This window comes from Nerophis ophidion, linkage group LG16, assembly GCF_033978795.1.
Source record: "Nerophis ophidion isolate RoL-2023_Sa linkage group LG16, RoL_Noph_v1.0, whole genome shotgun sequence".
NCBI lineage: Eukaryota > Metazoa > Chordata > Actinopteri > Syngnathiformes > Syngnathidae > Nerophis > Nerophis ophidion.
In genome coordinates, this window is record NC_084626.1 from 30719970 (window position 1) to 30746595 (window position 26626).

Here is a 26626-nt window from a genome sequence, read left to right on the forward strand (position 1 = left end):
GCGACTTGTCCAGGGTGTACGACGCCTTCCGCCCGATTGTAGCAGAGATAGGCGCCAGCGCCCCCCCAAAAGGGAGTAAGCGGTAGAAAATGGATGAATGGATAAAAATAAGTTACATTCAAACCAATTCGATACCGACACTTTTTTTTTTTTTTTTTTTTTGCCATGGTCGACATTTGTATCGACCCTTTCAACCCCGCTGCACAGCACAGGCTGCAGAATCATGTGAAGGAATGTGTAAAAGCGGATCGCCTTTGTTGTGAATTAGAGAGAAAAAAAAAAGTGGGCATGCTAGTTTGACTTTCGAAAAAGAGTACATGTTAGGACAAAAGTTGTTGCCTAATTCTCACGCAGCCGTGACAAATAGATATCAGTGCGATCCATTGTCTACCGGGCCGCACATCTGCAGCGCCCAATTAACATGAAGCATTCATTCCGGGACTTCTCCACAGGCCATCTCCACCTGCACGGTCTTCGAGCGTCGGGCAGCCGGATTCCCACATATTAGCCATAAAAGACACACATTTGTTTCCATTTGTAACGCCATCCCTCAAACAGATTGTAAATCCCGATAAACAGGCGAGCTCGCTCATTGGACGTCTTTCTTTTTTTTTTTTTGTTTTTGTGGCCCCGCCCCGCTCAAACGGCATTGGCTGCCTAATCCGTAGCCCCGCCCCTGAAGCGCCGCTGGGCTATATAAAGCAGGCTCCGGCTCCATGTGCACTTCGCGGACTGTCAACATTGCCTTTAACTCTCAGAGGAAGATCTGCAGCTTGTCGTTGTTGTTTTTTTTCACTCGGAACGGCGTTCTGGAACATACTTTAGACGTCGTCGCCATGAAAGTGGTTGGATCTACCTGCGCGCTGAAGAGCAAAGTGGGCGGCGAGGACGTGGTGCGCTGCCTGTCCGAGCAGAGCCTCGCCATCTCCAAGTGCAAGATCCCGCTGCTGGACGAGCAGATGAGCGTCTTCCTGCAGGACATGAACAGCTGCTACAGCAAGCTGAAGGAGCTGGTGCCCACCCTGCCCACGCACAAGAAGGCCAGCAAGGTGGAGATCCTGCAGCACGTCATCGACTACATCTGGGACCTGCAGGTGGAGCTCGACGAGCCGGAGAAGAGTCGCCAGCAGGCGGCGCAGCGCACGCCGCTCACCGCCCTCAACGCGGAGCTCGCCGGCATCGCCGTGGAGGTGAATATCTCGCCACGCTTATTATATTCCACCGCCGTGGAAATCTATCAAATCTTCCATGAGTGATGATATTATTAATAATAATGATATTAACAGAAGTGTGTCTCCTTTCAGAGCGGCTGCTCGGACGACAGGATCATGTGTCGCTAACGATGACGTCACCGCGTCCAGGTGAAAGCGCGAACTGTGCCGGGGAGGATGCTTGTCAACATTCCCCCCCCCCAAGAGACTAATCCGCGAGTTGCGTGGACATTCCTCGAGTGGAGAAGATGTCAAGGATGTTTCTTCAAGGCTCATCAGCAGAGGAAGGTGTCCACTCCAAGGCCGGGTGGGGGTCGGGGGTAGTGGGGGTGGACCAAGGACCTGCAAGACTCTTGTTCAGTTCTTGCATCTTGTGCTCCCCCCCCCCCAAAAAAAACTTTCCACAATTTTGTACAAAAAGAAAAAGTGATCATTTCTCAGATTCCTGAGCGACAAACTGTATTGTATATTACAATGACACATTATGTGAACATATTGTTTTCTTACGATGTACTTTATCCATGTTTTTTATTAAAACAAGACAATTATTTTTCAACAAGAACCGACTCTTGTCTGTGCATTTGTTTTCGCTTTAAACACTTTTTTCAATTTCTTTAAACACAGAAAAAAATGCTCCTAGGAAGAAAACACAGACGAAAATGCTTGTAACTTACGGACATGAAACAAAAACCTCCATGTAGGTCTCTCTTAGATCTAAATTTTAATAACCCTCCTTCAATTATTTTATTTTTTTACTTTTAAAAGACATCAAAAGCAATTTAATGTAGTTCATTATATGCTAAACAACACCAAGTCCCACCGTCATGACCAACATTAAAATACAGTAGCGAAGTAGGCCTTAGCATTCATTAAAAACAAATACCTTTTATTTGAAGTGAATTATATTTATGTAGTGCTTTTCTGTAGTGACTAAAGTAACCACAAAATGATTAACGTGGACCCCGATTTAAGGGTGTTGTCAATTGTACAGAATATGTACTGTACTGTGCAATTTACTAATAAAAGTTTCAATCAATCAACCGATTTACATAGTGAAACCCGATACCTACGTTACATTTAAACCAGTGTGGGTGGCACTGGGGGAAGTTGGGTAAAGGGTCTTGCCCAAGGACACAACAGCAGTGACTGGGATGGCAGAAGCAGGTATCGAAACTGGAAGCTTAAGTTCCTGGAACGGTCACTCTACCAACCGAGCTGTGCCGCCTCATTTAACACGTGTGTATACTATTTTTGGCCACCAGCATTACACAATTATTCAAACACAGTGTTACTGTTCAAAACAGTAAGACTGTGTTTGAATAATTAAGTGATTATTTGGCGTACCACTAGATGGAGCCGGTGTACCACACTTTGAGAATCATTGGTGGAGGTCAGGGTTGTCAAACAAATTTTATATGGGGGGACCACATGGAGAAAAATTTACTGGTGGGGAGGGGTGGACCAAGGACCTGCAAGACTCTTGTTCAGTTCTTGCCTCTTGTGCCCCCCCCCAAAAAAAACTTTCCACAATTTTGTACAAAAAGAAAAAGTGATCATTTCTCAGATTCATGAGCAACAAACTGTATTGTATATTACAATAACACATAATGTGAACATATTGTTTTCTTACGATGTACTTTATCCATGTTTTTTATTAAAACGAGACAATTATTTTTCAACAAGAACCAACTGTGTGCATTTGTTTTTGCTTTAAACACTTTTTTCAATTTCTTTAAACACAGAAAAAAATGCTCCTAGGAAGAAAACACAGACGAAACTGCTTGTAACTTCCGGACATGAAACAAAAACCTCCATGTAGGTCTCTCTTAGACCTAAATTTTAATAACTGACATCCTTCAGCAAAAATCAACAGGAAGTTGGCAATTACCCCTTCAAAACAAAAGTGTTGTTAAAACCCATCACCTTTTTTTAAACATCTCCTCTGAGCGCGTTTGTCGTGTCTGCTTCAAACTTGCACAGGAGAGAGATTGAACCCTTCTGAATAAAAGTTATTCACAGGGTTTTAATAACTGCTCCGGTTTTGATTTTACGCGCCTTCAAAAAACTCCTGCGCAAAGTTTCCTAAATGTAATTTTTGCCTCTTTAAGCTGTAATTTGACCCCTTTAAATTGCTTCTAAGTGCAACTTAAAGCTCTACTATGCAAAGCGAAAGCCATTTATCAACAACATCCAGAAATTCCGAGCTGTAATTTGACCCCCTTAACATGCTTCAAAACTCACCAAATTTTACACACACATCAGGATTGGCGAAAATTGCCATCTAATAAAAAAACAAACCCCAAAAATCAAAATTGGACTCTAGTTTTTTTTTACTTTTAAAAGGCGTCAAAAGCAATTTAATGTAGTTCATTATATGCTAAACAACACCAAGTCCCACCATCATGACCAACATTAAAATACAGTAGCGCAGTAGGCCTTAGCATTCATTAAAAACAAATAACTTTTTTTTAAGTGAATTATATTTATATAGCGCTTTTCTGTAGTGACTCGAGAAAGCATGAATTGATTGTGTTCAATATACGCTAAACAACACCAAGTCCCACCATTACGACCAACATTAAGTAGGCCTTAGCATTCATTAAGAACAGAAGTGTCATTATATGCTAAACAACACCAAGTCCCACCATCATGACCAACATTAAAATACAGTAGCGCAGTAGGCCTTAGCATTCATTAAAAACAAAGACCTTTTATTTGAAGTGAATTATATTTATATAGCGCTTTTCTGTAGTGACTCGAGAAACCATGAATTGATTGTGTTCAATATACGCCAAACAACACCAGGTCCCACCATCATGACCAACATTAAGTAGGCCTTAGCATTCATTAAGAACAGAGGTTTTATTTGATGTGAATTATATTTATATAGCGCTTTTCTTTAGTGACTAGAGAAACCATGAATTGATTAAACAAGTTGAACAACTTATTCGGGTGTTACCATTTAGTGGTCAATTATACGGAATATGTACTGAACTGTGCAATCTATTAATAAAAGTTTCAAAAATGTACCCGTGAGGGGGGGGGGGGGGGGGGGGTTTGGAGGTGGAACAAGGACCTGCAAGACTCTTGTTCAGTTCTTGCATCTTATACGTCTAGTCTCTTACGTGAATGAGCTAAATAATATTATTTGAAATTTTACGGTAACGTGTTAATAATTTCACACCTTAGTCGATCCTGAGTATAAGTCGCACCCCCGGCCAAACTATGAAAAAAACTGCGACTTATAGTCCGAAAAGTACGGTATCTACTGCCCAAAACAGCAATTCAAATCTGCTGAAACAGCTACAAAAGCAACATGCTTCCACGAAGCCCATAAAGAGTGACACAGACTCCGAAGCCACTTCACCTCCACTTAAGGATTTTAGCGGAGGGACTGCTAGCCAGGACAGCATTGATAGAGCCATTGCAGCGTATGTACAGGAAGACATGCAGGCTATTTCTACAGTGGAGTCACTCCGCTTTCAGGCGGCTAATTAGAATGATATCGGCGTCAAACAGCAAATGGCACGGAAAACATTTTCACGTACCTGGACAGTGAGGACCTAAACATGAAAAGCGAGCTAAAAGAAGACACTCCGAACTCTGCCTCTGCTCATCATTCAGCACTGAAGGTACAGACTACAGATGCGCGGATAGGCAATTATATTATCCGCCACCGCATCACCAAAGTCGTCATCCACCCGCCGTCCACCCGAACCAACATTTTATCAGAACCGTACCCGCTCGCCAAGCGCCCGCTGAAATACGTCAGAGGTCGGCCGCCTATACCACTCACAGAGCTATTTAAACCGGTTTCACAGAGTAATGAAGACAATTGGAGCCGCTAACTTTCTCGCGAATATCCAATAGCGTTCATCCTGATGACAAGAATATGGGCGTGCTGTGAAGCCATTGCCTTAGACACCTTCAACATGTACAAACTGATTGTTGGTCCGGCAGCATGTTGTGTGCAGCTTCCGCAATCACACGTACGAGATTGAAAGGCATACTGGGTGATACAGAGTACACTGATGGTTGTGATATAAACAACTTTAACTCTTACTAATATGCGCCACGCTGTGAAGCCACACAATACAAGATTGACAAACACATTTCGGGAGAACATCCTCCCAGTAACACAACATAAACGCAACACAACAAATACCCAGAATCCTTTGTATCTGTGAAACTTCCTGAATATATTTTACACCGCGCCCCCAACCCCGCCCACCTTACTGACGCACTGTAATAGCGTCTCCTATTGTCTTCTTCGCTTTATGACACGGGTTTTAAATGGCTCTTTGAATGGCAAAGGATACCGATCCCAGAACCATGTATATCAAATATTTCCGAAAGGTTCAACCGCCACCCGCCCGAATCTAATTAAAATCTATTTTTTCGTCATGTCAACCGCGCGACCCGCGGTTTATCCGCGGATGAGACCGCAAACCACGCATCTCTAGTACACACACACACACACTATCAATTCTCTTGTATACTCTTTCATTCTGGACTTCTACAGTGTTTGGTTATCACATCACTCTAAATGTATAGACTATAAAGTTCACAAACATAAAGAGGGATCCTAGTGAGCCAGGCCAACCTTTACTTTTCTTGAAACTAAAACTGGGGAAATGTGTAGTGTTTTGGGCTTCAGTACAGTGTTGATCTCCAGAAGACATGCTTTTATTTCACAATTCCTTGAGGGAAAAAAAAAACGCCTGGTTAGGCGTGTGTATAGCAGTATGTGTGCTGTTTATAGTGACATGAAATATAATCATCTCATGTGTGCCTTCCTTGGGTGAAACCAGGTTTACAGCTATGTTGTTATTATGCTGTTTGTTACTTACTGTATGTATGTTATGTTGCAGCTATTTAAAACAGTTTTGTCAATTTTTTCTGACCGGAATCAAATTTGTACTTTGAAACATATCTTTGTCTTTGTGTGTTGTATGTAGACCACATGGCTTAGCAGAGTTCAGTGATGCAAATGCGTGTCAAGTTTATCAACAGATTGTATTATTCTCCAGTGCAATAACAGTACTTACATGAAGGCTAAAAGGGCATTAAGGGCCTAACTGAAATGAGATTTTCTTATTTAAACGGGGATAGCAGGTCCATTCTATGTGTCATACTTGATCATTTCGCGATATTGCCATATTTTTTGCTGAAAGGATTTAGTAGAGAACATCGGCGATAAAGTTCGCAACATTTGGTCGCTAATAAAAAAGCCTTGCCTGTACCGGACGTAACAGACGTCCGGTATTGTTTACAATCATAGCCAGCAGCAGCTAAAGCTATTCGGACAGAGAAAGCGACAATTTCCCAATTAATTTGAGCGAGGATGAAAGATTTGTGGATGAGGAGATTTAGAGTGAAGGACTAGAAAAAGAAAGAGGAAAAAAAAGGCGATTGCCGTGGGCGCGATTCAGATGTTATTAGACACATTTACTCGGATAATTGTGGAAAATCCCTCATCTGCCTATTGTGTTGCAAGTGTTTTAGTGAGATTAAATAGTACCTGAAAGTCGGAGGGGTGTGGCCACGGGTGTGTTGACGCCAGAGTCTCTGAGGGAAGTCACAGCAGCTGCGGCAGGACGGAAGCTCCGCTGATGTCTCCGTTAAGAGGCGACTTATTACCACAATTTTCTCACCGAAAACTGCCGGTTGACATGTAGTCATGTTCGCTTGACCGCTCTGTTCCATAGTAAAGATTCATCTTCGGGAATTTTAAACAAGGAAACACTGGCTGTGTTTTTGTGGCTAAAGGCTAAAAACTTTCCACCTCCATCTTTCTACTTTGACTTCTCTATTTTTTAATTGAACAAATTGCAAAAGATTCAGCAACACAGATGTCCAGAATACTGTGTAATTATGCGATTAAAGAAGACTACTTATAGCTTGGATCGGGCTGGAAAATAATGTCCGCTACAACCAGAGACGTCAAACGCACGCGTCATCATACCGCGACGTTTTCAACACACTTGGCGGGAAATCTAAAATTGCAATTTAGTAGCATGTGTTGCAATGTTAATATTTCATCATTGATATATAAACTATCAGACTGTGTGGTGGGTAGCAGTGGGTTTAGTAGGCCTTTAAATCCCGGATCATGAATCATGTTCCAAGAGGACGATTCACTTCAAATGTTCAAAATAGAAGCAAAGTTTCATCCCAGCAGTAAATAACATAGCAGAAGTCTGTTTAAAAAAAAAAACTATTGGAGTAGCAAAGAGTCACGGATGACATGATTTAAAGAGAAGACTTTCCCCTCGACAGTTGTCAGTTAAACGCGTGTTTCTTGGTGTCAATCAGGGGTTAAAACGGGGCTCTGGCGAAGGGAGGCGATTCATCGGAAGATTTATCCCGTCTCCCTGGTGCAATGTTTTTCCCATTTCCCTGCGGTGCGTTGCGCACAGCTGCAGGCCGGCGTGGCCAGCGTGTGATTGTGTTTGTGTGATAGCTTTGTGCCAAGGGCAGGGGAGGGGAGGGCGGCGGGGCCCAGACTGAGCGGCGCCTCGGCACACCTGGGGAAGTTCAGGTTAAATAGCTCCACATTCCTCGGCACACAGCTGATTGAAACATTAACAAACTCTAATCCACGGGCCAGGCCGCAGATGGGCCGGGAAGCGCGCCAACACGTAGGGAGGGGGAGAGAGAGAGAGGGAGCGAGAACTCCACGCTTGTGATAGAGATCTGCTACCCACGTCACAGCAAATACATACAACGTAATCGTTCCATTGCACAATTACACTATTTAGATTTAACTTTGATATGTATCTCCATAAGCAGAAAAAAATTCAATTATTTAATACTATTTTAATAATAATAAAAAAATGTGTTCAACATAATTATGTCATTAAGTTGCATGAGGATATAAGTCTAGCAAGTGGTGCCCTCTAGTGACAATTTTACGCTATTACATGGGCAGGTTGCAGATGAGGCGGCGTTCAAGGGCAATGTCGCCCTCTGCCGGCCAAAATGTAACATGACAAATCCCGCTGATATATTACATTGGCGCCGTAATTGAAGTAATGAATTTGTCACTATCCAAATATTTTGAATGTACATACAGAACGAGTCATTTGAAACTCCTGTTTTTTTGTGTTTTTTTTACTGAATCAGAGATAGGTTGATTGGCAACACTAAAATTGGCCCTAATGTTTGAATGTGAATGTTGTCTATCTGTGTTGGCCCTGCGATGAGGTGGCGACTTGTCCAGGGTGTACCCCGCCCTCCCCCCGAATGGAGCTGAGATAGGCTCCAGCGACCCCAAAAGGGACAAGCGGTAAAAAAATGGATGAATGTGAGTGTGAATGTTGTCTGTCTATCTGTGTTGGCCCTGCGGTGAGGTGGCGACTTGTCCAGGGTGTACCCCGCCCTCCTCCCGAATGGAGCTGAGATAGGCTCCAGCGACCCCAAAAGGGACAAGCGGTAAAAAAATGGATGGATGTATGGATGAATGTGAGTGTGAATGTTGACTGTCTATCTGTGTTGGCCCTGTGATGAGGTGGCGACTTGTCCAGGGTCTACGCCGCCTCCCACGCGAATGCAGCTGAGATAGGCTCCAGCGACCCCAAAAGGGACAAGCGGTAGAAAATGAATGGATGTATGGATGAATGTGAGTGTGAATGTTGTCTATCTGTGTTGGCCCTGCGATGAGTTGGCGACTTGTCCAGGGTGTACCCCGCCATCCGCCCGAATGCAGCTGAGATAGGCTCCAGCGACCCCCCGCAACCCCAAAAGGGACAAGCGGTAGAAAATGGATGGATGTATGGATGAATATGAGTGTGAATGTTGTCTGTCTATCTGTGTTGGCCCTGCGATGAGATGGCAACATGTCCAGGGTGTTCCCCGCCCTCCGCCCGAATGGAGCTGAAATAGGTTCTAGCGACCCCAAAAGGGACAAGCGGTAAAAAAATGGATGGATATATGGATGAATGTGAGTGTGAATGTTGTCTGTCTATCTGTGTTGGCCCTGCGATGAGGTGGCGACTTGTCCAGGGTGTACGCCAGCCTTCCGCCCGAATGCAGCTGAGATAGGCTCCAGCGACCCCCCTCAACCCCAAAAGGGACAAGGGGTAGAAAATGTATGGATGTATGGATGAATGTGAGTGTGAATGTTGACTGTCTATCTGTGTTGGCCCTGTGATGAGTTGGCAACTTGTCCAGGGTCTATGCCGCCTCCCACGCGAATGCAGCTGAGATAGGCTCCAGCGACCCCCCGTGACCCCAAAAGGGACAAGCGGTAGAAAATGAATGGATGTATGGATGAATGTGAGTGTGAATGTTGTCTATCTGTGTTGGCCCTGAGATGAGATGGCAACATGTCCAGGGTGTATCCCGCCTTCAGCCCGAATGCAGCTGAGATAGGCTCCAGCGACCCCCCGCCACCCCAAAAGGGACAAGCGGTAGATAATGGATGGATGTATGGGTGAATGTGAGTGTGAATGTTGTCTGTCTATCTGTGTTGGCCCTGCGATGAGGTGGCGACTTGTCCAGGGTGTACGCCAGCCTTCTGCCCGAATGCAGCTGAGATAGGCTCCAGTGACACCCGCGACCCCAAAAGGGACAAGCGGTAGGAAATGGATGGATGTATGGATGAATGTGAGTGTGAATGTTGTCTGTCTATCTGTGTTGGCCCTGCGATGAGATGGCAACATGTCCAGGGTGTATCCCGCCTTCCGCCCGAATGCAGCTGAGATAGGCTCCAGTGACACCCGCGACCCCAAAAGGGACAAGCGGTAGATAATGGATGGATGTATGGGTGAATGTGAGTGTGAATGTTGTCCGTCTATCTGTGTTGGCCCTGAGATGAGGTGGCGACTTGTCCAGGGTGTACCCCGCCCTCCGCCCGAATGCAGCTGAGATAGGCTCCAGCGACCTCCCGCAACCCCAAAAGGGACAAGTGGTAGATAAAATGGATGGATGTATGGATGAATGTGAGTGTGAATGTTGTCCGTCTATCTGTGTTGGCCCTGCGATGAGATGGCAACATGTCCAGGGTGTATCCCGCCTTCAGCCCGAATGCAGCTGAGATAGGCTCCAGCGACCCCCCGCCACCCCAAAAGGGACAAGCGGTAGATAATGGATGGATGTATGGGTGAATGTGAGTGTGAATGTTGTCCGTCTATCTGTGTTGGCCCTGCGATGAGATGGCGACTTGTCCAGGGTGTACACCGCCTTCCGCCCGAATGCAGTTGAGATAGGCTCCAGCGACCCCCCGCAACCAATCACATGTACTCAACAAAGACTCAAATATAATTGACTCACAGGTACTCAAAGACTCGAGTTTCACTCAGTCACAAGTACTCGATGTAGACTTGAGTTTTATTAACTCACGAGTACTCAAATATTGACTCACGGGTACTCGAGGAAGACTCGAGTTTCACTGACTAAATTGTGCTTCACACACTCGAGTTTCGCCGACTTGTGATTCAGTGAAACTGTAGTCTTTGTCAGCTCACAAGTCGGCGAAACTCGAGTGTGTGAAGCACAATTTAGTCAGTGAAACTCGGGTCTTCCTCGAGTACCCATGAGTCAGTGAAACTCAAGTCTTTGTTGAGTACCTGTGATTCAGTGAAACTCTAGTCTTTGTCAGCCCACATGTACTCAAAAAATACTTGAGTTTCACTGAGTCACAAGTACTCGATGGGGACTTGAATTTTATTAAATCACAAGTACTTATCAAAGACTCAAATATCATTGACTCACAGGTACTCAATGACTCGAGTTTCACTGAGTCACAAGTACTCGATGGGGACTTGAATTTTATTAAATCATAAGTACTTATCAAAGACTCAAATATCATTGACTCACAGGTACTCAATGACTCGAGTTTCACTGAGTCACAAGTACTCGATGGGGACTTGAATTTTATTAACTCACAAGTACTCGACAAAGACTCAAATATTGACTCACAGGTACTCAACAAAGACTTGAGTTTCACTGACTCATGGGTACTCGAGGAAGACTCGAGTTTCACTGACTAAATTGTGCTTCACACACTCGAGTTTCACCGACTTGTGGGCTGACAAAGACTAGAGTTTCACTGAGTCACAGGTACTCAATGTAGACTTGAATCTTATTAACTTACGTGTACTCAACAAAGACTCAAATATCATTGACTCACAGGTACTCAACAAATACTCGAGTTTCACTGACTTATGGGTACTAGAGGAAGACTCAAGTTTCACTGACTGAAGTGTGCTTGACACGACTCGACTTGAGTTTTGCCGACTTGTGGGCTGACAAAGACTTGAGTTTCACTGAATAACAGGTACTTGACGAAGACTCGGGTTCCACTGACTTACAGGTACTCAAGAAGACTTGAGTTTTACTTTGTCGCAGGTACTCGATGGAGACTTGAGATTTATTAACTCACGAGTACTCCACAAAGACTCAAACTTCATTGACTCACAGGTACTCAAAAGGGTAAGATGACAATCCCGCTGATATATTACATTGGCGCCATTAATAAAAAGGCTCATTATTGAAGTACTCAATTTGTTGCTATTAAAATATTTTGAATGTACTTTTTTTTTTAATGAAGTCGTTAACTGTCGTAGAACAACAGGAAGTTATGTTTAAGCATGCATACTTTAAATGAAACGCTTCGCAGACAAATCAGAAAGCTGCTGTGGTTTCAATGGTACGTTATATCTGTCCTGGGATGTCGGAATTTTTGACTGCGTATTCGGAATTTCGACTTGGGCGCCCCGCGGGGTCGGATTTCCAAGGTAAATGGAACACACCTTTAGCATAAGAACATAAATGAAGTGAGCCGCAAGTTCCCTTATGTTCCATCCAACACACAGGCCAAGGGTGTTTATAGTCATACTTGCCAACCTTGAGACCTCCGATTTCGGGAAGTGAGGCGTGGTCGGGGGTGGGGGGCGTGGTTAAGAGGGGAGGAGCTAGAATTCATCAAGTCAAGTATTTCATATATATATATATATATATATATATATATATATATATATAAAAGAAATACTTGAATTTCAGTATTCATTTATTTACACATATACACACACAACACTCATCCACTCATTGTTGAGTTAAGGGTTGAATTGTTCTATTCTCTGTCACTATTTTTCTAACCATGCTGAACACCCTCTCTGATGATGCATTGCTGTGTGGCACGCACAAAAGTGCTTTCATCAAATTCACTACAGTCTGGAATCTTCCATCTCTCCCTCGCATGGCCCAAAACCGGTCAATCTTTGCTTCCTGAGGAAGATCTTCTCTGCCAAGCACTTGGTAGTCCACTACTTCTTCCCGGAGGCTATCCAGGTCCAATCGCAGCTGCGGCTTGGATGTTATTGTCACATATGCATGTAAAGTAGATGGCAGTATTGTCCTGTTTAAGAGTGTCACATCATTGCTGTTTACGGCAGACGACAACGTGACTGCTGTTGTTGTGTGTTGTTACTGCGCTGGGAGGACTTTAATGAAACTGCCTAACAATAAAACCCACATAAGAAACCAAGAACTTGTCCTCGATCATTCTACAGTTATAACGTCATTGGGCAGACACGCTGTTTATATTGTGGGAAAGGGGATGTGAAAACAGGCTGTCACCACTCAGGTCCGTATGGAGCTGGAGGGGGCGTGGCCTCCAGCTCCACCTGAATTTCGGGAGGCAAATTGTCCCGGGAGGTTTTCGGGAGAGCCGCTGAGTTTCAGGAGTCTCCCGGAAAATCCGGGAGGGTTGGCAAGTATGTTTATAGTACTTCAAACCAAACAGTGGCGGGCCGTGCGTTTCCCACCTAGGCCTTCAGTGATGTCCGACTTCAATGATTACCTCTCAAAATACCATAATTGATGTCATCACATGACCATTGCTGGAGAAATACAATACAGGAACACGTTTATGCCCTACTGGCCATTGAATTACATCCACAGAGTACAAAACGGGTTATTTTCTGGCGCAATTAAAACATATCTTATGTGGCACTGTCAAAAACATGAAAAGTGAAAAAATAAAATATTTGTACTCACAGTTAGTGGGACCCATTCGACGCCGTATAAGCCAGTGGTGCCCCTCGTCGTCGGCTTATTCGAGTGGAAATGGGGAGCATTTTTCCATTTCATCACCAGAACAGCTGAGCTAGCTTTCCTAGTGGGCCGACATCGTCTTATAAGATGTAGTTTATCTTCAAACATCCTTCTTGAAATTGGCCTTACAAATATATATCTGCCGCCTAATCAACATTTTGTTCTCCTTCTCTGCTATCCCGGTCTGTCTACGGCTTAACACTTCCCACTTCCCTAAATAGAAACTTGTGATTGGATACATACTTTGGAATGACAAGTGTGTATCCAATCAGTCTCGTTAACATGAGGCTACTTGGATAGACTACTGTCAATAACTTGTGATCTGATTGGCTATCGCAACTGTCTATCAACTCTATGTGTTCTCATCCTCATCCGCTAACAGGCCCACTGAGTATCCAATCACAAGACGCGTAAATGTCACGTTCAAAGTGACCCCGTCTAGAAGGCCTTACTGACAACTGGTGATCTGATTGGCTATCGCAACTGTCTATCAACTGTACATCCCCGTACACTTACAGTGCACGGACACCCGCATTGTCGATACTGAAGGCCCTTGGCAGATTTCATACAGCATGGCAACATAAACCATCTGAATCTGATTGGATACTGTAGAAGTTGCTTCCGAGCAGTTCCACTTTAAACACGGCACAGGAGCCAAGCATGCAGTTTCAGTCACGTCCGTATCCTCTCTTGTCCTCAGCTCTCGGCCGCTTACTGTTAAAGACAACCAATGATTAGATCAACACGTACCACCTGTGAAATCTAATCACCTGTCAGCTGCGTCTCGCCGTCAGCACATGCTCCGCCCCCATCCGATGGGGCTTGTCCTCAGCACCATAGACAGAGGCGGTGACCTTTGCTCCTGCAGGTGCGCTGGCCACACTTCCCCCCACAGATACAAACTAAAACTAAAAACAACAGCAATGGAAGGAGCATATATGACATGAAGAGAATATGAATACTTTTTGATATTTGGTGAAAGGAAGTTAAAAAAAATTATAGTATCTTTAGTTGTGATCTTGATTACTGGTTATGTTAGGCCAGCAGAGAAGGCCTTGCTGGCCCTGACGACACACCACTGAAACCAAATATACACTATGATATATAATAAAAATAGAAAATACATTCATTTTAAGGATAAGATTAATAGAGGACTACAAATTTCGATTGTAAGTGCGTCAGTGATTTGGGACACGATCAGTCTCCCTCTCGAGCTGACATGGATCATTGCACACATGCGTGTCGTGCAAGTGCAACAATATACACACACCATCGAGGGTAAGTTTTCTTTATATTGAAATTAAAATATTTAGTCATATTTTTCAAAGGAACACTGGACTCAAGGATAGTCATTTTAGCTGGAAATGTGACAAATAAATTAGTCAATATTCAAATAAAGGGCTATATGAATAAAGTTGGTATGGAATTTTATTGTCCAGGGTGTACCCTGCCTTCTGCCCGAATGCAGGTGAGATTGTCTCCAGCACCCCTGAATGGGACAAGCGGTAAAAAATGGATGGATGAATGAGTACTGTGAGAAACAAGGTCACATTTTTTCCCTTCAATAACTTGACACATTTTGGTTTTGTTTCTTTATTTTGTAAACATAATATACCAGGTGATGTGCCCGCTGAAAATCAGAGGTCCACAATCAAAAGTGTTTAAATAGAAATTTGTATTTACATCGATATCAACATCAACTGAAAAAACAAATCTGTAATATACATCTTGTAAAATGACATACCTCGAGACTGCCAAAAGATCTCACATTACAAAGTTCTTTTTTTTTTTTTTCCACCGCCCACAAAGTAACAAAATCTGGCCATAAAATGAAGTTGTTTCTTAAAAAAATACATGAACTATTGATATGTCTTGAAGTGGACTTTTCGGTTTACACAGCAGAGAATTTCCAGTCATTTCTGCACTTCACAGAAAGCCCACGTGCTGCAGAACAATTTTACATTTAACGACATAACCATCGGATGTATTTGCTTAGCTATATGTACCTATTTACCATCTGAATAAAATAATGTATATCATTAAATGTACACCAGGAAACTTTAAAAACTATAAAGATGTGGGAAAATATCTTTGGATTGCGCATGTTGAAAAGGTAGAGTCAACAGTCTAAGAGAAAATGGCTAAAAAAATACACTGCATGGAAACTGAACAGGAAGGAGAACTGCAAGGACCAGAAGTGTTGTTGAAGTTTGTGTCCTTTTTCGTTGTACTCGCACGCTACTCAATAAAATAGTTCCACGTGACTGACGGTTCAAAAAGTTCCAGCACTTTCCAATAAAACTTCTGAGTGTGAAAGCTCAAAACCTTCAGTTTGTCAGATCCATGTCACATTTAAAAGTGCCTCGCTAAGACATTACATACACACATTGTCAGAGAATACAAAAATTAAACATAAAATTAAAAAAAGACAAGGAAAAAGGAAACGGAAATCCCATCAGACCTGTAATATTTGGAAAGATTTCAGAAAAATTAAAATCAGCTTTGACCTACTGGACACAAAATACAAGCAAGTCTCATCCTTTGTGCAATTATAGGCTTTTAAAATCATGTTTGATATATTTTGCAGAATATTTACAAATCCTATTTACAGACGATGTTTGAGACATCTAATACTGCAGTACCTTTTGTTTGCCAAAAACAGAGGTTGAGATGCTCAGTGGGTGGAAAAGAACAGACGTTATTGCTCCAACTGTGTGCTTATAGCTTCCAATGACTTCAAGGTGAGGCGAATACACATGATTGGAAGAAAGGGGGAACAAAAACATAACAAAAATTGTTGAGAAGGCATCATTCTTTTTAAAGAAAGGCTATAAAGATGAAAAATATTGCAGCAATCTCCCCCTTCCGCCGTACAGAAACCTCCAGGTTAAAGTGCAGCCAGAGACAATTGTACCGTCGTCCCGTTCTGCTCAACACAGTCGCCCCACAAGGCGTCCTCTTGGATGAGCAGTGTGTTGTGGTAGAATTGAGCCATGTTCTCAGCAATACTTCTGCAAAGAGAAAAGCGGTGAGGAGATGCAACAAAGTTTTAAAAAACATCAAGACTCGGACACACTAAAACTTTACCTGATCAGGCCCCATTGGCATGCGACCCATTCCCATTGGGTTCATGCCCATCTGGCCCTGCATCTGTCCTGGCATTTGGCCCTGCATCTGTGCCGGCATTTGGCCCATTTGTGCCGAGCCGCCCCCGCCGACCGCGCCGGGCCTGCCCATGGAGTTGCTCATCATCATGTTTGCAAACTGGCCTTGGTTGGCCTGCTGGGCAAACTGTTGCTGGGGATATGAGCTGCAAGACAACAAGAACCACTAAGTCCTACACACCAGGTCTCTGCAGGTTTTAACAAGACAAATTTAACACTTAAAGGCCTACTGAAACCCACTACTACCGACCACACAGTCTGATAGTTTATATATCAATGATGAAATATTAACATTGCAACACATGCCAATAAATACGGCCGGTTTAGTTTACTAAATTACAATTTTGAATTTCCCGCCGAGTTTCCTGTTGAAAACGTCGCGGAATGATGACGCGTGTTTGTGACGTTATTGGTTGGAGGGGACATATTAGCCCAGCACCACTTACGGCTAAAAGTCATCTCTTTTCATCGCATAATTACACAGTATTTTGGACATCTGTGTTGCTGAATCTTTTGCAATTTGGTCAATTAAAAATGGAGACTATAAATAAGAAAGCTGTTGGTGGAAAGCGGTGGATTGCAGCTGTCTTTAGCACCGAAACACAGCCGCTGTTTCTTTGTTTGTTGTAAAACTTTAACACTGAGCGGTCAAGCGAACATGTTTCTCAACGTCAACCAGCAAGTTTTTGGATGGGAAAATTGTGATATTAAGTCGGCTCTTAACGGAGACTTCAGTGGATTACGCGACCTCATCCTGCCGCTCAAAAGGTAGCTGTGATCTTGGCTTCTCTCAGAGACACTGGCGTTCACCGCAGCCATCCAACTTTCAGGTATGACTATAATCTCACTAAAATAATATTAACACAATAAGCAGATAAGGGATTTTCCAGAACTATCCTACTAAACGTGTCTAATTACATCTTAAACTCTCCCACTGCCGCCTGGAGCCGTCACCTTTTTTCTATCTTTCTTTGTTTCTTTTTTTTGTGCTTCACTCTCACTTTCCTCATCGACAAATCTTTCATCCTTGCTCAAATTAATGGGGAAATCGTCGCTTTCTCGGTCCGAATAGCTCTCACTGCTGGTGGCTCACATTATAAACAATGTGAGGATGTGAGGAGCCCTCACACCGGTGACGTCACACGCACATCGTCTGCTACTTCCGGTAAAGGCAAGGCTTTTTTACTAGCGACCAAAAGTTGCGAACTTTATCGTCGATGTTCTCTACTAAATCCTTTCAGCAAAAATATGGCAATATCGCGAAATGATCAAGTATGACACATAGAATGGACCTGCTATCCCCGTTTAAATAAGAAAATCTCATTTCAGTAAGCCTTTAAAGACCATATTGAAAATAATTTAAGACCATTTCCCACCCATTGTAAGTGTATGAATTGATTCGCTGCTTTTTTACAATAGAAAACAAAATGGTAGAACTAACTAAATACACCAGAAGTCTCTCTATGGTAAACAAATTGAAAAAAAATATCCGCAAACATCCATCTATTTTCTTCCGGTTATACGAGGTCGGGTCGCGGCGGCAGCATCCATCCCTCTCCCCAGCTACTTGGACCAGCTCCTACCGGGGGATCTCGAGGCGTTCCCAGGCCAGCTAGGAGACAGTCTTCCCCGTGGTCTCCTACCAGTCGGACGTGCCCTAATTTGCCGTAATTTATCTGGGTAGCATCCTGATCAAATGCCCGAACCACCTCATCTGGCTCCTCTCGATGTGGAGAAGCAGAGGCTTTACTTTAAGCTCCTCCCGGATGACAGAGCTTCTCACCCTATCTCTAATGGAGAGCCCGCAGCGATCCGCCTGTCAATCTCACAATCCACTCTTTCCTATCTCGTGAACAATACTCCAAAGTAATTGAACTCCTCCACTTGGGGCAGGGTCTTCTCCGCAAACTGGAGACGGCATTCCCCCCTTTTACCGGGCGAGAACTATGGACTTGGACTGAATCCCAACCTCGTCGCTTCACACTTGACTGCGAACCGATCCAGTGAGAGCTGAAGATCCTGGCCAGATGAAGCTATCAGGACCACATCATCTGCAAAGAGCAGAGACCTAATCCTACAGCCAACAAACCGGAACCCCTCAACGGCCAGACAGCGCCTAGAAATTCTGTCCATGAAAGTTATGAACAGAACCGGTGACAAATGGCAGCCCTGACGGAGTCCAACCCTCACTGGAAACGGGTCTGATTTACTGCAGCAAAACATAACAGCTATTTTTCTGATTTGCCATAGAAGTGTGTGCTTCATATCAAGTGTTTCCATGTAACAACACCAACCAGAAGATCAGCAATGTAGAGGAAAGGACAACAATATATTGTCTGTGAAAGGGACAGTTAGCATCACTGCGAAAGTGAAAGGGTTAACTTTTGCAGTGCTTTTACAGAAGTCAGAATTATTGTGAACTATATTTATATAGCGCTTTTTCTCTAGTGACTCAAAGCGCTTTACATAGTGAAACCCAATATCTAAGTTACATTTTAAACCAGTGTGGGTGGCACTTGGAGCAGGTGGGTAAAGTGTCTTGCCCAAAGACACAACGGCAGTGACTAGGATGGCGGAAGCGGGGATTGAACTCGCGACCCTCAAGTTGCTGGCACGGCCGCTCTACCAATCGAGCTTTACCACCCCATATTAAGCAAACATGTAAAAACATCTACAGTACTACTACTGTATTTGCACAAAGTTGTAAAAAACAGAGTGCAGACAGAGTGATTGTCTAAAAAGAAAGAAGACTCTTATGGTTTTCAAGCCTCAAACAAAATTTGGATGTGAATAATGTAGATAACATTAAAATTTACTAATATCAATTTGTATCTGTATTTTGTATTTTGTGCCTTTTTTGAAAACATATTGCTGAAAAACAAGGACACAGTTTTATTTAATCATGACAAGATGACACTTTTAAATCTTCTTGCTTTCCTCACCCAACCAGAACACAAAACAGACAACCTTTATAGCTTTCAGTGTCAGTTGCTGTATAAACTAAAAGAAAATATTAGGCATAAGAAGCCGACCTGAAATTATTGGATTGAATAATATATGATCATTATGTATGTTTGTTTCATATTTTTTACTGTTGTGAGAATAATACTACCACAGAGAAAGTAGTGCATGCTCACTGTATGTTTTAGTACGATTTCACCAGTAAATATCTCATTTTGATCTCTTTCGTCAATTGGCGCCACTATATCCACAAAACCCTCCTTAGGATTATTGTATAGTTGTGCAAGTGTTTTTGACACAGACTTACACCGGATTTTTGACTTTTACATCATCCTTCCATTTACTTTCACCGCAGTGTTTACAAACGCTTCCCTCTTCAATGGCTCCACATCCGGGTACTAAATACTTTATGTTTCCATCCACCGGCTTCAATGATGCATTAAATTGATTGTTCTGGAGCCACAAATCGTTGAACTTGCACTTGCTCATCTTATGAAAGTAATTTGGCTTTGTTGTGGTCTTTTGTTATGTTTTCTCCGCTCCTATGCTCAGCTGTAAGACGCTATTGCATCCGCACAGCACAATAGCTTGTGGCGCGCAAATAATCCTGATCCAATGGCACGAGTAGCCTACTTTAGTTCAGTTTTGTAGTTATGTTATACTGTCCTCTAAAATCAAAAGATATAAAAGCAAGACTGATGAATTTTATCCATGATTTAAATAAAAGTATCATAGATTTTAAAGACCGTATTTAGAACCTTGTATGAGATTTAATGAGAATTTGAGACATTTTAAGGCCTTTAATTATATTGTATTTAAGATTTTTTAAAACCCTTCTGACACCCTCGACACAGAAAGACGTATCGCACAAATGAGGACGCTTTTCTTGTGCATGCAAAGAAAATGTCATGACAGTAAGGTCATGTCAAAATACTTGCAGGAGGGACATTGGAGGTTGCATACCTTTTGCGAGGCATTGCACCCGGTGGCCAGCCCTTCATGTCTCCTGATGGATACATGGGCGCTCCATGTGGACTCCCTTGCATTCCTGACATCATGTTGTTCTGAGCAGGGCCGCCCATCCGTGACGTCATCATGTTTCCTGGTGAGCTGCTACCTGCCGCCATTAATGACGGCTCCCCCTGTTGGTTCATTCCTGCACATGCAAAGAAAGAACAGCCCTGAAGTCACGCAGTTGCTAATGTTCTGTAAATAAATGTAGCCTTAATTAGGGATGTTTTTTTGGCCTCAGACTTGGTTCGATTTCGAGTCCCAATCCGACATTTTAACACTAGATTTTAGTACTACACTTTTAAAACAAAAAATCATTGATGAATTCATTTAGATTAAGTATTTATGCTTTATTTAATTGCATATATTAAAAAAATAATCTTCAAGGTTAAATACATTTAGTTATTTCCAGTTTTAGTTTAGTTCAGTTGAATTATTTACATAGCACATTTAAAAACAACCCCAGTTGACCAAAGTGCAGTACATACATTCAACACATTAAAAATAGTACAAAACAGTGTCAAATTCTTATTTTAATGCAGAAGTATGAGTAAAACTCCAGTACCTCACATTTTGCGATGCGCCAGTTCACACATATTCAATCAATCACAGCGAATTACATGGGGCCTCGCAATTTTGTCCAAGCTGCACCAAACGCAATGCAAATGTCGAACCAATCAAATGTCTCCTTGCATTGCCCCATGTCTTCACTTCCTTGTTTACATTGACCGAGATTCCTTGATTCATACACATTTATTTCTCATGAAGAATGTCTGCAACTTGTGGACAGCAGAGGAGATCAGGCATAATAGCAATAATAAGACAGCCTTTTGGTGTTTGTTTCACACGACTGTGTGGGAATAAGTCACATGTGTAAACAACAAACATGCCAGCGGATGGAGTACAATGTTGGTGTAGATATGGATTAAAATACACCAAGCCTACATTTACACTGCATGAATAAAGACCATATTGAAAATAACTTCACTATACAGTATCTCACAAGTGTACACCCTTCAACCAAAGTGCATCTTTTCAAGGGAGAATAGTAGAAATGAAGCTTGCATATACTTAAGAGTAGTCAATTCTGTAGTCATATTATTGAAGATGTATGTTGTTTACTCGTCTTCGACATAAATGATTTTAAATTGTCAACTTTTTAATATTTTTTCATCATATGAAAGCTACATTACTGTAGTTTTCTTTGCAAAAAAGTTTGCACATGTGTGTGCCATGTGTGTCAAATGCTTTTCTAATTTTTTTGTTTAGATTTGTTAATTACCTTTTTTTCAGCAGATTTACCAGTATCATTACAATGGGAAAATCCCAATTTATTGCAACTTTCACTTTCTCCCGTAATTTTAATGCAGCAAACACCTAAAAAAACTGCACTCTCTAGGAATATGGAAATGTTATTGTGTCTCCCTGAGCGTGCATCGCTTTTGAAGGAATCGTTCATGTGAGTACAATCTGTGGTCACGTAAACACTGGGACACAGCTGCGGTGAAGATCGGCCACCTGTGCGATGATTATTTCAACTAATCATATTTTTAAAGAACATGTTCAAACAAAGTCATGTTTCTATTTTCTTGACTCACCATAGTTACCTCCGTAGCTGAAGCCGGGCTTGTTCATGGCCGAACCTCCCATTGCAGCGTCCATACCTCCCGGCGCAGTCACATTTGGAGGAGGACTGAATCCTGCTGCTGCCCCCTGTGCCTGTTGCTGCTGCGGCTGTTGCTGCTGCTGCTGCTGCTGCTGCTGCTGTTGCACCATCAACATCCGCTGCTTCCTCATCTGCATTGTCATTATTTCCCTGCTGCGCTGGGCCATCATCTGAGCGTTCAGGAAACCCGGCTACCAAAAAAAACAAACACTCATTAGGTCAGGGTACTTGCTTGGCTCATGCAAAAAGGTGCAAAACCTGTGATGACATACCTGACCACTCATCCCGGACTGCATCCCAGGTTGCAGACCATGTTGCATGCCAGGCTGCATGCCGGGTTGGAGACCCGGCTGCATGCCAGGCTGCATGCCAGGTTGCATGCCAGGTTGCATGCCAGGCTGCATGCCAGGTTGCATGCTGGGGCGCATGCCGGGGCGCATGGCAGGGTTTCCTCCAGGAGTGTTTTCCATCTTTATTCCTTGACGGGTCTGGTTCATGAACTGTCAATTAAGAAAAATAAATAGTACTTCATAAAGACTGTTACTTCTTACAGTTTTCTTTCAACCACAACATTAACTTTAAAGATGATCCAGTGTTTCACATAGATTCATTTATTTGTGACAGCCCGCCATGAATACATTTGGACCACCACATAATAGAGGGATTGTAATACTGTGACATTAGCTTGACATTACAATGCCTAAAAGTAAATAGAATTTCCCAACACATCTCATACCCACCTTGGGCCTCATATATAAAAAAGGGAACTGCACTTTTTATTTATTTTCCGTCCATCATTCACAATAATTATGTGACAAAAGAAAACAAGTTTTTCTTTTTTTATGTATTGTAATTTGTAAATAAACTTGAGCAAAAGTCAGCTAACAATGTAGCCAATGGGAATAGCTCTATTCTATAAAGCGTTCTAAAAAACATCTAAAAGGCTCCATCATCATTTTATATACACACTGTAAGTACAATATATATGTAGTGCAGTAACAGGGACAATAATAACATGTATTATTTACATATTTTGGTCATTTTAAGCATACAACGACATATGAATTTCATACAGGCGTCACAAAGTTCGCTTTTCACTTCAACAGCACCACTACTGCTCTTGGCAGACCGTGTGAGCGACAACAAAGACTACTTAGGGACAAATGATGATCCAGAACCTTATATTTTCAACCCTTGATATAAAGAGGATGCGCTACAAGCTTTAGAAGCTGTGTGCTACATAGATTAAGCTTTAGTGAACCACTGAGCATCATGAAGCAGTGTTAAACAAGTGTTAAACAGGGTATACAAACTACAAACATAATACGACATTCACTTACTGTACAATGTATGCTCTCACTATGATGCCGACTAATGGAACGTTTATATCATCCCGTTCAAATGAAGAATTAATCATAATCCTCCCGCAGGCAAAAAAAAAAGGATGGGCGCAAATGACCAAATTTTTGTCTCTTTCTCGCCATATCCGGGTCTAATTTGAATGTCAAACTTGACCATCTTCTCGGTTTATTGCCACACCCTTCTACAATCCAGGCGAGAGAAATGATTTATGATCTAGAATTAACTTTCATCAGCTCAAAGGCGATGCAGCAGCTCACTGGCTCAATATGTCAATATAGGAGCATAAGCTAGTTACCGCTCTGTGATCCTGGCGTAGCTTTAAGTAGTTTGTTAACATTTGTGCTTAGAATAATAATATTGTCAATACTTGGTTGATATTCAGGTTTCAAGTTGTAAATGAAGTATTGTTGGCAGTTTTTTAATGCTTTTTAGAGGGCTTCATGGACAGAATAGTTTACTCCCATTAGCTGCATTGTTAGCCACCTCTTACTTGTCGAATTTATAAACTCAGAATGCATAAAAAAGAAAAACATATGTGTTCTTGTCTTACTTGAGGATTGTAAATTCCAAAAAGAGTGCAGTTGCTCTTCGAGAGTTGGTAGATTTACTACTAAAAATTGGTGTACTATCAAATCCATAAACGTTTCACATGTATTAAAGTGTACGCACGTACTAATCCAAGCATTTATTATTATTTTTTTTTACATCCCACGTAACGCACAGGGCGTGCCCCCGGGTATTACGCAAATCATATTGAAATTAGCCATGTGCCTGAGATCCCCTCTTTCTGCCCAATCAGAATTCGCTTCAAGCAGTAGGAGGGGCTTCTTTTTGGCTTTTTGATCGAATTAAAGAGGGTTAAGTGGGATAAAGTGTGTGAGCCTGTGAATGCTGTGTAGTCAGAGCACTGCAAAAAAGAATGAATAAGTATTAAGTGGTACTACATTAGAAAGAAAGTCAAGAAGAAGCTGAATGTGCATGGCCAAAACAGGTGAGGGAACCATAGAGTAGTGCTCTCCCTGCTTGAAAAGATAGTCGATGCAATGATACGTAAAACTTTAGAAAAGGTAAGACCACATATTGGTGACACTGATTACCCCCAAGATGAATAGACTGTATAATTTACGGGAACATGTGGTCATACAGTAGCCTCCTCACAGGCAGATTAGAGTTTCATGTTAAAAATTCTGTAATATTCAGTTTAAAATGTTTTAAATTTAAATATGTCAGCATTTTAAAAATTATACAAAATACTTTTGACTCTTGTTAAATTATTTAATATATAATCACAACACAAAAGAACTAACAAAATTGGCCCATTCCACCACCATCTCCGGTGCCATTAATGCGCCGCAACCATCGGCTGCTGCTGCTGACAGGCCAAGCTGTGCTGGAGCCACAAGAACACATTATGACAGCAATCGGTGGCAAAATGATTGCCTATATCATCTAACAATAAATAGCATCCTCACAAATATGAATGAATTTGAAGCACTAAATGCATTTGCAAAAAAAGGTAAAGTTGAGTGTTTGCCTTGATCTTTCACACTGATGAAATCAAATGTGGCAAAGCCCAAAAGGACCACCTTAGTGTACGTGAAAAAGGACACATGCTACATTTTTGTGCGTATGCACATAAGGCCCCTGGTCTGCCAGAGAATAGGAAAAGGCAGCAGGAAGGATCAGTGTTGCAAACTTAGTGACTTTTTCACTAAATTCAGCGTGTATTTCGATTCTCTTTTTCAAAAAGCAACCGGAAATATATGTAACACTATTTTTGGTCTTATTAGTCACTTTTGGAGGCTAACATGGAATCCGGCATTTCTCTCCTTAGCGGGCTGTTCTGTGGATCCTGTGTCCCCAACAACAAAAAGAAGCTCAATAACAGTTTTTTTGCATTTCTAAAACATGTTTTTTATTTTCACTTCACAAAATCTGTGTGAAGTGAATTACTAAACTGTCTAAAATAATTAAATGCGAATGCGTAATTTCCAACTATGCAAATTAGACAACGGTGTAAGTGTGGTAAAAAGTGGTATCTTTAACACACCTGTTGTCCTTGTAGTCTTTGCTGAAGCTGCAGTCTGAGAGGCTTGGTGGCAGTCATCATGCGAGGCCTCATCATGTTTGCCCGGGGATTTCCCATACCTCCCATGCCTGGGAATCCTCCTGTCTGGCCCATCTGACCCATCATGGGGTTGAATCCTGCAGGAGATTGACCCGGTAGCGTGTTGCTACCGTAACCATGCTGCATGCCCATCGAGGGCGGTCCGGGGGGTCCAGGGTACCCTTGGCCATACATGGGCTTTTGCTCAATGCCAATGGTCGAGTCCGGACGTGAAAAAGTCTCTGATGGGCCGCACTGAGATGGTCCTTGATCCTGGCCATCAGGTCCTTGGGTCTACAGTACAAAGAAGACACATAGCTTATACATCCATCCATCCATCCATTTTCTACCGCTTATTCCCTTTCGGGGTCGCGGGGGGCGCTGGCGCCTATCTCAGCTGCAATCGGGCGGAAGGCGGGGTACACCCTGGACAAGTCGCCACCTTATCGCAGGGCCAACACAGATAGACAGACAACATTCACACTCACATTCACACACTAGGGCCAATTTAGTGTTGCCAATCAACCTATCCCCAGGTGCATGTCTTTGGAAGTGGGAGGAAGCCGGAGTACCCGGAGGGAACCCACGCATTCACGGGGAGAACATGCAAACTCCACACAGAAAGATCCTGAGCCTGGATTTGAACCCAGGACTGCAGGACCTTCGTATTGTGAGGCAGACGCACTAACCCCTCTGCCACCGTGAAGCCCCATAGCCACCGTGAAGCCCCATAGCTTATACAATGGATCTGATTTTGAATGGTAAAAAAGTTGCTGTTGGTTCCAAGGAGCGCATGCATGTATCCTTGAGAAGCTAATTGATCACTTTGTGCGCTACGTAGACATCTCTATTATTCAACTTTGTGATTCAAAATAATGGCTGACACATCCCATACCTGGCCTACTATTTCAGGTATGCCGAGAGCTCGGTCTATTTCCTGCAGCGCAATAATGTCAGCAGTGTTGAGCAGAGAGTCCAGCTGATCCAGAAGTACTCGCTCATCACTCGGACCCTCGCTGCGAGCAGCTAGAAGATCATCTAAGGGGTTGCCAAACTGTTCCCTGACACAACAGATAACATGATGTAT

At 42.7% G+C, this 26626-nt stretch overlaps 2 protein-coding genes across 11 annotated transcripts in view; one reads left to right on the forward strand and one right to left on the reverse strand.

The window, feature by feature from the left end:
- The first annotated feature begins 705 nt into the window (after positions 1–705).
- On the forward strand, positions 706–1773 carry id1 (inhibitor of DNA binding 1, HLH protein). The gene is made up of 2 exons (XM_061874881.1): positions 706–1190; positions 1305–1773. The coding sequence occupies exons 1-2, from the start codon at positions 717–719 to the stop codon at positions 1338–1340; spliced, it is 510 nt and encodes a 169-aa protein (XP_061730865.1). The 5' UTR covers positions 706–716; the 3' UTR covers positions 1341–1773.
- Positions 1774–14926: 13153 nt separating this feature from the next.
- The window catches only part of LOC133535246 (nuclear receptor coactivator 3-like), a 79716-nt gene continuing 68016 nt past the window's right edge, over positions 14927–26626 (reverse strand). For 8 of the 10 annotated variants that reach the window (XM_061874887.1, XM_061874890.1, XM_061874888.1 and 5 more), the window contains 7 exons: positions 26435–26600; positions 25483–25833; positions 22343–22570; positions 22003–22261; positions 20357–20549; positions 16356–16578; positions 14927–16279 (listed from right to left, as the gene is read on the reverse strand). In XM_061874887.1, the coding sequence (XP_061730871.1) occupies positions 16268–16279; positions 16356–16578; positions 20357–20549; positions 22003–22261; positions 22343–22570; positions 25483–25833; positions 26435–26600 (1432 nt within the window). In that variant the 3' untranslated portion in view covers positions 14927–16267. The remainder of the gene's footprint in view (positions 16280–16355; positions 16579–20356; positions 20550–22002; positions 22262–22342; positions 22571–25482; positions 25834–26434; positions 26601–26626) is intronic. The other 2 variants (XR_009802182.1, XM_061874891.1) reach the window with 2 other exon arrangements.